Source organism: Prosopis cineraria, unplaced genomic scaffold (assembly GCF_029017545.1).
Source record: "Prosopis cineraria cultivar Desert tree isolate PC_DT_omini unplaced genomic scaffold, ASM2901754v1 PC2, whole genome shotgun sequence".
Taxonomy (NCBI): Eukaryota; Viridiplantae; Streptophyta; class Magnoliopsida; order Fabales; family Fabaceae; genus Prosopis; species Prosopis cineraria.
The window spans coordinates 46,006,823-46,018,863 of NW_026555333.1; the positions used below are offsets into that span (position 1 = coordinate 46,006,823).

General features: G+C 31.8%; 1 protein-coding gene across 2 annotated transcripts; it reads right to left on the reverse strand.

Moving 5' to 3' along the window:
* Positions 1–887: 887 nt before the first annotated feature.
* LOC129297670 (8-hydroxygeraniol oxidoreductase-like) lies at positions 888–5,341 on the reverse strand. 2 transcript variants are annotated; one of them, XM_054936018.1, is made up of 7 exons: positions 5,049–5,339; positions 4,770–4,915; positions 3,949–3,986; positions 3,360–3,762; positions 2,465–2,701; positions 1,295–1,453; positions 888–1,200 (listed from the first exon to the last, which is right to left on the reverse strand). In XM_054936018.1, the coding sequence occupies exons 1-7, from the start codon at positions 5,080–5,082 to the stop codon at positions 1,090–1,092; spliced, it is 1,128 nt and encodes a 375-aa protein (XP_054791993.1). In that variant the 5' UTR covers positions 5,083–5,339; the 3' UTR covers positions 888–1,089. The 2 variants fall into 2 exon arrangements, with proteins under 2 accessions (XP_054791993.1, XP_054791998.1); XM_054936023.1 differs by lacking the exon at positions 888–1,200 and adding an exon at positions 2,304–2,393 and having other exon boundaries at positions 1,313–1,453; positions 5,049–5,341.
* Between the last annotated feature and the right edge of the window lie 6,700 nt (positions 5,342–12,041).

Genomic DNA, 12,041 nt, shown 5'->3' on the forward strand with positions numbered 1-12,041 from the left:
ATCATAATCCTATGGACAGTGAATTTCCACCGTTAATAATTTCTGTATGAAAATTTCAAACTTGTCTGAAATACGGCCAAAACCATGCAGCAGAATAAAGTTTCCGTGATAAACTTCCAAGAGAAACAGATAAATCTTGCACTAATTAAGCAAACCCGGTGGGGACCACCTGGGAAGACTCAACAAAGATGGATTTTGATTGTGTGCCGCTGGTGCACCGTAATATAAAAATTAAAAAGATCTGAGAAGTGAGGAGCATTTAGCCAGGTGGGTGCATGCAAGCATTTGAAAAAAAAAAAAAAAAAGGATTGCAAAGACTATTGTGCTGAAACTATGGGAATCAAGAAATCGAAGGCTGTTCAGTAATTAATCTCATAATGTCTTTAATCATATGTCAATGAAGTCTTACCATGCTCATACATTGGTTACATGATATTAACTATTTTTTGTAAATTTTATTAGTCTCTTTGGTCCCTGCTGAATTTTTTGGCATCTGGCTTTTTAACACCTAGATTCATCTGGTGTACAGTTTGCTTTGAATGGAATTTTCTTTCACTCAATATAATATATATATTACAAATGCTATGGAATTAATGCATACGGACAAGTATGATGTTCATTGCACAAGTTAAAATTACAAGATTGTTGGCACTACCCAATGTAGATTGTCTATGATCATAAAATTAATATTATTTGTGTGCTTAAAGACTCCATCTGATCTTTTATATAAATATATAAGCCACTCCTAATTATTTCATTGGAATCAATTTAATGAAGTATAGTTAAATTATTGATGTTCTTTGAAACAGATTTTTTTTTAATTTACCCTTACATCTTTAGAAATATTCTCTCTCTCACAAATTTTTGAAATAATTAAGTTCAGCACCTTGATAACTTAACAAGTTATTTGATTGAAATTAGGTTACAAGAATCGATAACTTTCCAGAAAATCTCAAGCACAAATTAAAGTCACAAATAACACAAAATTTAAAGTTGCTTGGCACACTTGCAAGAATGAGTCACGTTATTATCAATTTATAAATAATGCGACTCTGCATTTTTTATTCTGATATATATGATACAACATGTTCATATCCTAATAACAACTTTAACACAGTCTGGTTGTTTTAGCAGCTCCAAAGCTTTGCTTATATCTACCAGTGACACCTCGTGGGTAAGAAGTTGGTCAAGAGGAAACGCCTATAAACAAGAACAAAGACAATTACTATTATTTCACATTTTTCTCACCAAAAAGTGAGTGTGGCTGCATATAATTATATATACACTTGCTTACCTTTTTCAAGCATTTGTCAGCTAAGAAAGGGAGGTGAGATTTGGGTTTTAATCCTCCAAATATTGAACCTTTTAAAGTTCTCCCAAGAATGAGAGAGACAAAGTCGATGTGCACAAATTGTTCAGTTACTGCACCTACTGCTATTGTCTTTCCTTTTCCCTGTATAACACAAAGTATACCACTAGGAATCAAAACATCTACTCATTTAATCCTATTTATAGAATAAAGAAAAAAGATTAATTTTAATTATATTTATATAACACTTTATTATTTTTTATACTCATCTTTACCTTGGTGCCTTTATTAAATGTTATGACAAATTATTAAAAATAATTTTTTTTGTCCTTATTAGAGATAGAGATAAAAACATATTGAACTTTAAGATATAGTTAATGAGATTTAAATTTTTTTAAATTCTAATAAAATATATTAAACATGACTTATAAATAAAATTAAAGGGAGTAGTTGACAAAAGTGAGGAAAAGAAAGAGCCATGACATAAAGCAAAAGAGATGGCATCTCTCTCAAAAAACACTTGAGCTCGATTCCTGATAGTTTTTTTTTTTTTTAAATAAAGTATTACGAAGGGACATAACATTTAAAAACCCCTAAAACCATTAATTACATTTAAGGAGATTAAAATTTTGAAATTTCATATAAGGGTCACAATCTTTGGCTGGGATTAAAAAAATTGAGTTAATTTTTCTCAGTACTAGTATTTCATATTTTTAGTACTCAATTTTTCAATTTTTTCAGTAGTAGTCATCTTAGAAGTTTTTAGTACTAAAAGAATCAAATATAAGTATTGAGAGCATTTAAGATGACTGTTGAAATATTGAAGAATTGAGTACTGAATGTGTTAAAGATAAGCAATAAAATTGTAGAATACAAATACTGAAAATATGAACTGATAAAATTCACTTAAGAAGTTTTAATTCCAACCAAGGACCATACTTTATTTTTAAAATTTCAAAATTTCATGATCTTTAATTATAATTAATCTTCTTACTTGAAATGCCCTTTTTCCAATTATAAATACACCATATTACTGCAGGAGAGCATGCTTTGAAGACTGACGATGATCAAAGAATGAGATAGTCTGCAGAAAATTTAAAAAATACTAATCACTGTGATGACCAAAAATTAATGCTTGATGAAATGAAAATATACCAATTTTGTGGCTTGAAAGGCCTGAGAAAGCAAAGGGGCAACTCCAGTGCACTCAAAGGAATAATCCACACCCATTCCACCACTTAATTCCTTGACCAACTCTGAAACTGGCTTATCAGAAGCACCAGGATCCACAAAATCTGTCATTCCAAAAGCTTCTCCTTTTGCTCTCTTCATCTCATTTTTGTCAATCCCAATTATCTTAGTTGACCCCATCATTCTGGCTGCACTTATAGCCTACATTTCATTGTAGACAAATGCCTTGAATGAAACCAATTAGTGAATCACGCCAAAGTTTTAGAACACAACATAAGATCTTTGTTCTAATCTAAGACATGGGAAGGGGAAATTAATGCTGTGTTTGGATGCAAAGAGTTTTGGATTTAAACTTAATCCATCATCTGAAGCCATAAAAATTAAAAATTCATATTTTATTGTAATTCCAAATTCTTCCTAAATTATAGTTATTTGAAATGTTAGCTACTCCAATCCTTTCATCTCTTTCCATTTTCATTTCCCACCTACCTTTTTTTTTTTTTATCTTTGAAGTCACAATTTTTTATAAAGGAAAGCATCCCTCTAGGGTGCCAAGCGGGGATGTTACAATCATGTCCATGCCTTGAAGTCAAAGTCAAACTATTCCCTCTCCCTAACAGTCGAGATCTTAAGAACCTCTGCAGCATATTGGTCTCAATATCGAGTGTTTTGAATTCCTATCGTTTGAGGTGTTATCCCTCCTTACCTTCAGGTAAACCTCATGGCCTATTCAAACAAATAATTTTAAATATATGAACTTTAAATTTTAAATTTAAATCCACCAATCCTAACACTACCTAAGAGAAATGATCCGAAGAAGAATTTATCTATAACCAACGAAAAAAACAAAGATGCATACCCCTAATCCAACACCTCCAAGACCAAATACAGCCACAGATGATCCACTTTCAACCTTGGCTTCCTTCCAAACAGCCCCAAAACCAGTTGAGAACCCACAAGAGATGAAGCTAGCATGAGCCAGGTCAATGTTGGGATCAACTTTGACAAGGTAATTTGCTTCAGTAACCATGTACTCTGCAAATGTGGAGCAACTAAAAAGTTGGTATATCTTTTGACCTCTTATGGACATTCTAGACGTGTTATCCAGCATCAAGCCACTTAACGTCAAAGGATATTTCAGGCATAGATTTGATTCCCTTGAAATGCAGTTCTCACATTCTTGACATTCACCAATACATGTGGGAATCACAACATCGCCTACTTCTAGATCTGTTACTTTCCCCCCAATGCTCTCAACAACACTGCAAAATGTTCAAAAATGGCTGGTCAGATGCATCATCATCTTGAGCATGTATCTAACTTCGGACATGTGTCAAGTTTTAATGGAAACTAGATCAGATTGGGTTCCATGCATTACACAGAGTCCGATATAGATACACACACACACACACACACACACCCACACCCACACACTATAGGCAGCTTACCCTACTCCTTCATGCCCTAATACTCGGGGAAACAGAGGCTGCACATAAAAATCAGAGTATTAACTTTGATGAGGTAACTGGTATATAGTTATTTATGTCCGAACATTGAAGATATTGAAGGTATTAACATAAAATCGGAAACTAAAATTTCAGAGATATCCAAGACGCTTCAAGCCTGAAGTCATCAACCATGTTCCAGGTTTCTCATGACCAAATCAGATCTTGTGGAGATGAAATGTGTATTTCTTTTTTTAACATATAAATACATATCAAAAAGTTCTTGTGAGTTGGTATGAAGATTGTCAGAGCAAGTAGAGTTGGGATTCTTGGGAATACATGCCAAGGCATTGAGCGGCCTTTTTAAAGCTTTTTTTTTTGGCCAAAAGTTTTTTTGAAGTAGGGTTTTGAAAATTAGGATATATATATATATAAAGGTTTCTGAATTTGTCTTTTTATGTTCAGAAAAAAGATGCTTCACCTATTTGTTTGAGCCCCTATTTATATCAACCTGAAAAAATTGTCCAATTTTATATTTTTTGATTAAATTTAAACTTCTAAACAAATGTTTATACTTTAAAATTATAATTTATATTTCTTATTTTAAATTGTAGAACATTTTAATCTATACTTCATGGCTGAATCCAATCGATAACAAAAAATAGTTGATTTTAGGGAAAAAGAATTTCTAGGCGAGAGAATATGTAGGCCAGCGTACCTATTTTCCAGCTCAATGAGACTATGACCACGCTTTTATAGCTTCAAAAAGTACAGTGCATAAACGTGTATTTGTGGAACGAAAGAAAATAGGAAGAGAGTTTTACGACTGGATGTCCTCTGGCCCTTAGGATGTCGGTGTGGCAGACACTGGCACGGAGCATCTTGACCCGAACTTCGGTTGGCTTCGGAGGATCCACTTGTATGTCTTCCACCGCCACATCGTTTTCTCCGCCGCCCCACCACACGGCACCTGCAAGCATTTCCGGTTCCAGAATCGGCCAACCTCCGTCATCGTCTCGATCGACTCAACGAAATTGCAGAAATAAAGCAATCCACTGTGGAAATTGAAACTGCAAGAATAGAATATAACACTGATATGATACCTTTGCATGTTATCGCTTGTGGTGTTGTTGTCATGACTGTTACTGAAAGAAAGGGGTAACTCAAAGCCGATGATGAAGAAGTGCCAAAATTTCGTTGGACTCTAAGCAGTGAGGAACATGAGATGCGGATTGCTCTGTTCTTAGCGGCGAATATGAGTTTCTGAATTCAATTTGAGAAGCGATGAAAGAGAAATTATTATGGATAGCAAGAGAGTCAACACCTGTCTCTCGTCTCCCCGCACCCACACCACTCCTTCCCCCAAAACACTTTTTGGTTCTATGAGAAGTTCACATGTTGCTATCCATTTGTTCTTATTCATTTTGAATTTGACTGGCTTCATACTTTGTACAACCCATCACAAAGGTGGCTAATTATTGAATTTTAATTTTGATTATATATCACAGATCTCTCGGTGGCCTTGCCGTCTTGGATTAAGTCTGAATATGTAATTAAATGTAGAGAAGTTATATGAGATTTTAAGTGTCATTAATAAAACATGAAAATCTATGGAAAAAAAATGGACTCTAAATTTTGAAGTTGAAGTTTAACTCATAACCTGTAAAGAAGAAAATGTAAATAATCACAAGATGGCAAAAATAATATATGATACTAAACTTTTCAAGCAATAGAGAGACAATTTTGTCATTTATTATGCGTTAAAGATGCATGCCAATGTTTAGCTTTTAAGGAATTTCTTTGTAATTAACTAAATTCAAAAGATTTAACTAACTTTAATTTTTGAGCTGAATTGTCATTTTTCCTATAGATAATGTTTTGAGGCATCAATCAGTATCACTCCTAATACTCCTCCAGCCAAGCGAAGAAAGTAAGTGGCTCTAGGCTCAAAAACTCGTTGCAATGAGTACTCTCGGCTTATTCCTGTGTGCAGCCCTGAACTGGCTAATGAGGTACACGGTTTCTTTCAAATTAAAACCCCCTCTTTTTTCTACTCCAAACACATCTCTCTTTATCTGTATTATTGTCAGCTTTTCCAATTCTTCACGCTTTTTGCCTCTCCCTTCTACGCTTTTTCCTCATGGGCAACCCTTGCACTTCACTCCTTGTAAGAGGCTTCATTTATCTTTCTTCCTCTTACTCTCTTCACCCCAACTTCTCCCAAAAAATTGACCCAAATGAGTGGGGGAAGAAAGCGAGGAGATCTTAACTGGTAGGAGGAGTAGTCTAGGGTTTCATCTAAGGGTTGATTGATGGCAACTATCACTTTCTATTGATTCAGATAAAGTTATCAATTAAAGCTAAATCTGTTAGGCTAGCCCTTTTAAGTTCAAAAATAATTAAAGTTGGGCCATTATTTTGAAGGAAAAAATGATAACTCGAGCTGGCTCTTTTAAGCCCGACAATAAATGGGTCGGACCCTTTAAGGTCAAGGCCAGCCCTTTTGTTATTTTTCAAAAATTTTAATTTTAAAAATAGAAGATTGAATATATAACTAAAAAAAATGAATATCTTAGACTCATTCGTACCTCCCCTATTCATTTATTAAGATTTAACTGATAATGTTGGTCAAGTTTAATTTTTATTAGTGCTAATTTTGATGTTACTATTATGTTTAGGTTTTTCATATTTGTTGTAGTGTGAACTGATTTAAATTTATTTTTTTAAACTTAATCATATGTGTAATAACTTTTGTTAGAATTATAAATATACATTTTTTATAATTTTAAATTGAAAAAAATAGAGTTGATGCCTTAAGGAATAGCCCTTTAACCCTAAAAGTTAGGGTCGACTTTGTGAAATAGAGCCCTGAAGTATAATTAAGTTTATCAGGGCTAGCCCACTTAGGCCCTAATCTTTCAAGAGTCAGGCTGATCCTAATTAATGATTTTAAATTCAGTTGGTTGATGGTCAGGCTAGCTAGATTTTGCTTTCCCCTTTCTTTCTATTTTTCTTTATTTTATCCTCTCCTCCGACGCTATCTAATTGCTCTCTTTCAAGTCCAAAGCCAACCACGACATTAGGATCCTCTACACCCTTCACAAGCACTTCGATTACTGTCAATGGCAAGGTGTCAAGTGTGCGCAGGGTTAGGTCATTCTTTTCTTCCTTCAGCCTTAAGGAAAACAATTTTGAGCAAAAACCAATCGCGATTTAGTGCTTTAAATTGTGTTAACCTTCTTCATTCTAATTATTTGTATATCATCTCATACATATAATAATGCCATGCTTGTCAAATCTGCAGGCACTATTGTGATACTTATTTGACCCATGACTCTATAAGTTCATTTCTTATCAATCATCAGTATTTGGTTTCACAAATTTCTATCATGGTATTTTATGTGGGGACTTCATAAATGGTTTTTTGTGATTTGTGCATCTCTAGATTTCATATTAAAGGTATTATTCTACCGTGCATTTGGTTCTTCTTTCACGCTACAAAGCTTCAATTTCAAGGGCAAGAAAATGGCTTGCTGTTATGGATGAGTTAATGTCCAGGGTAACGCAGAATCCAGACCAAGTAGAACATATCTGTTTCTATTGTAGTTTGTTATCTTTATGCTTATGGATTCTAATGCGCCTATTAAAAAAAAAATTAAACCCTACTCTTTGGATGCTTTGCTAGCGGTCTGACAACCATAATATATTGTGATTTTTTTCTCCTTTAGCTTCATGCTTCTTTAATTTAGATGATTTAATCTTTATCTTCTGCTTCAATTGATTCAAGGATTTGAATTGTTGGTATATATTGGTTTTGCTAGTCATGAGAATTGTTTGTTTTAACTTTATTATTAATGTGGATGTGACTGGACAATACAAGTGAAATGGTTAATTGAAAAAAAAAAATTCTATGACTTGTGACGGAGAACTTGTATCAATCAACATCTAAAGAAAAGCTTTTTTGTATGTTGTTACTTGTATTGATTACTTCCCCCCTCTTTTTTTGCTATAAAAATTCAATACAGGTTCCTTTGATTTAAATTTTAATTCTTTTGAGTGGTTATTTTCTCATAAGCTGTATTTTTCATTTGTAATTATTTCCCCATAAATTGTTATTACCTGCAAAATGTTTTATGAAACTCTCCATGTTGAGACTAATATTGTTGATGATTCTTCTTTGGCTCAAGTGTGCTATAACTTTGTTTTTTTCCATCTTCGATGCTCATCCGACACTAAAGCTGGATATGGGTCCCTCTATTCAAAGTTGTATTTATTTGTTATTTAGCTGTCATTCCAGCTCACAATTAGCATCTATTTTGTCAAGTAGTGAGATTAATATTGTTCCCTCACATGTTTGTTTGTTTTTTTTTTTGGTTTAAGCTCATACTTTTATTTTAAATTTTTATAAACTTGTAGTAGTTGACGGGTTAGAGCTCAAGTTTTTTTTTTTAATCTATGATGGATGAACACTGCCTAAGCTTTTGTTTTATTAGTTGATGTTTCTTGCTTCACTTTCATATTTCAATTGCAAAAATATTTCAAGATTCATGTTATTCTTTAAATAAAAAAACGAATTCAACTTGTACTGAATTACAACCATGGTTATAGTTAAATAAGGGAGAATGACAAATAGGTCATAAAAGAATTAATTAATTTAAATTAAATTTTAAAGTGTTGAACTCTAGAAATTTACAAGTTCAACTTTCAATTTTATAATTTTATTATGATAAATTTACAACTTGTGTTTTAAATTTTAATAGAAAAAATAAATTTATTTATTTTTCAATCATGTTAAAATTTTAAAAATAAGTTGCAAATTTATCATAATAAAATTATAAAATTGAGAATTAAATTTATAAATGTATAAAGTTTAACACTTTAAAATTAATTAAAATTTAATTTAAATTAATTAGTCCACTTGGCCCTGTCTATCACTCCCCCTCTAGAAACCTTGGCTTTTATTGATTGTGCAATAAACTCATTCTTATCTTCTCACGGTACTATTTGAAATGCAGAAACTGTTTGGAAGAATTTGTTTAAAATGGCTCTGACTTTATCTGCGCCTCTTTTCTCTTGTCAACTTAGCTCTTAGCTTAAGGTGTTCAAGGTATTATAGTAGAGATTGTGGTTTGAACTTTGCAGGTAACATGTGACAAAAAGCATTATAACCTATTAGTTAATGTATTATTTTACTTGATCACCCAGGATATGTTTGTTTTCTCAAGGATAGTATAGTATAATGAAATGATATCTCAATCATTAACTTGATCATTCAATCATAAGCCAAAGTATCCTAGAAGTACGTGTATTATTTGACATTATTTATGTTTTTTTGTTCGCAAGTTGCAGCAAGCCATGCCTCTTATGCTGACAGGCTGAAGACTCCATAATCCATACAGTATAGTTTTGGAGTAGGTATTTCTATAATTTTGTTATTACGTATATGTCTTTTCTTTTATTACTTTCTTTGATTTATTACTATAATTTTGTGTTCTTTCACATAGTTTTATGTTATATTTTAGTTATGAAATTATTGTTTTATCTTAATTGGTTCTTAACTAAACATAAAAAATAGAGCCACTCGGATGTGGTGTTTTTTTGTTTCAAGTGCTATGTAAAGCCCAATATAAGTCCTTTTTGGTATTAATTTTGATTGGCTGGTTGTGTTTGCCTTTTTTTTTATTGTATATTTACTTATTTTGATGAATAACCAGACTAAGAACAAATGGCACATCATGTGAACATTAGAGAGTATGACTAAAAAGTACTAGCTAGACAAACAAGAGAAAAAGATATTTGAAAAATAAGAATCATCAAAGTTAATATTTTGTGTTACCCCAACTTGTGAAAAATGGGGGAAAAAATTGTAGCCACTTGTGACTTTGAAATCGCGGTTTGATGCTAAAAAGTGAGCAACTTTCCTTTGAATATGTGAAGTGGAGAAATGAACCATAAAGAAAGACAAAAAAAATTGGCTAAGCAATGGACAAAACAATCAGTGTTACTATTAGCCCACGGGACAAATTGTAATTGTTCGTGCGTGAATATTTTAGCCCAAACAGTAATGAAAAATAAAGGCGGTATTTGCCATAAAAATTCATTCCACAATCATATTTATTTCCTATATTTTTTATTCCCTCCATTTGATTTTTTGCTGATAGATGCTTCAAAGTTTGGAGTCATGTATGCATGATAAAAGTTGCTAGCTGGGCCCAAGCTCGAGATGGTACAGGGTAATTTGTGTTTTGTTTTTCTTTGCAACAAATTATACTCAGGGATTTACTTTTGTTCGTCCTTTTGCGATAGGTTCAAAGTAGGCTTATTGCTTTTGAACTTTTCTTCTTTTAAATCTTCTTTGCTATTAGTGAGTATCACTTTTTTTCTATATATCAATAAAAAATAACTTTTTTGGCTGAAAAAAAAAACACAAATAGAAGGCATTATACATCCTATCCATGCAATTTAAAATTTTCAAGAGGATTTCTTTGTTTTGCTCAAAAAAAAAAAAGAGGATTTCTTTGAAATCTTTCCTAACATTTTTTTATTAACTAATTACTTAATTTGCTTAATATTTTCACGTAATATTTGAATAAGTATAGTTTTAGGATGCTTTCTTCTCTTTTCAAATATTTACAAACATTGTTCCCATAACATGTCAGTTATCTATTCGTGCTAAATTGATATTGATTTTTATTATGAATAATCATTTAAATTTAGTTTTAAGTGATTTTTAATAGGTTTTTTAATCAAATAAATATATTTAAAATTTTTACATGTGAAACAATTTTTTAAAATGACTCAATGAGACAAAAATTATTCAAGTGCCATATTTTATGGAGAGCTCATTACATATTTATTTGATAGAAACAAAGGAAATTGATTCTTTTTGTTTTATTTTTATAGCCATGTTTATGTCTTTAAAATTATTATTTAATAGTAGTTATTATTTTTAAAGTAGAGGCAATTTTTTTAAATTTCGAAGTGAACTTTTTAGTTTACGTTATATTATGTGTATCTAACATATTTTCTAAAATTAATTTACCCATATTTATGTTATTGGAGTATAATTACTTTTATACAATGTATTTTAAATTTTAAAATAAAATTTTTATTTTGCATACAATCTGCATTTTGGTATGGCTTGAGCCAGGAAAACGGGCCGAGCCCGTCGGGCTAGCCTGTTTAAGCCCATATAAGAGTAGGGCCGGGCTTGTAAATAGGACTTCAAAAATGATAAATCGGACTTAAACAGGCCCGTTTAAGCCTGTTTAATCTAGGGTTTAAAAGGGCCGGCCCTGCAGGGCCGAGGGCCAGCCCGTTTAAGCTTGCATATGCATTTTTTTTAATTAATTCTCATAATTTTCACTCTTTTTAGATTTGGAAAAAAAAATTAAACTAAATCTTACTCCACATCACATATTAGCCCATATTTACTAAGGATGGAAGGAAAAAAAATAAAAAATTGCAATGAAGAATCACTGATCAAAAATTATATCAGTTAAGGATCACTTATTATCAAAATTTGAGTAAATACTTGTGGATTTGAGTTAGCCTTTATCAATAAGTATTCATTTAGGTTTTAATAACAACTCATTTTAAATTAACAATAGTTCATTGTGGCTTATTTTTCATTTAAGTTTTGATAACAATTGATTCTTAATTGATATAAATTTCATACAGAAATCCTTGATTGTTATTTTCTTAAAAAAATACAACCTTAAATCTCCTAATTCATCTAGATCCATGATAATGATTCATTCAATTCAACATTTACTTTTCTAATTTTGATTGGGTATTTGTCGACTTAGCTAATCCATTACTTATTGTATTGCTATTATTTTATTTGTATTTTTAGTTCATTTAGATGTTATTTAGTTAGTTTTATTTGTACCTTTCTTGATTGAGTATTATATTAGAATGAAGTAATTTTTTGTTTGATTAAAAAATTTAAAAAAAATAAAAATAGTTAAAAGGGCCTAAAGCCCGCAGGGCCGGCCCTGAGCCCGCTATGTTAAGGGCCGAACTTTAAATATCAGGGTCCTAAAGAGAACTCGGGCTTAAAAAGGCTGATCTTTTTAGGCCCAAGCCCTTCAAGG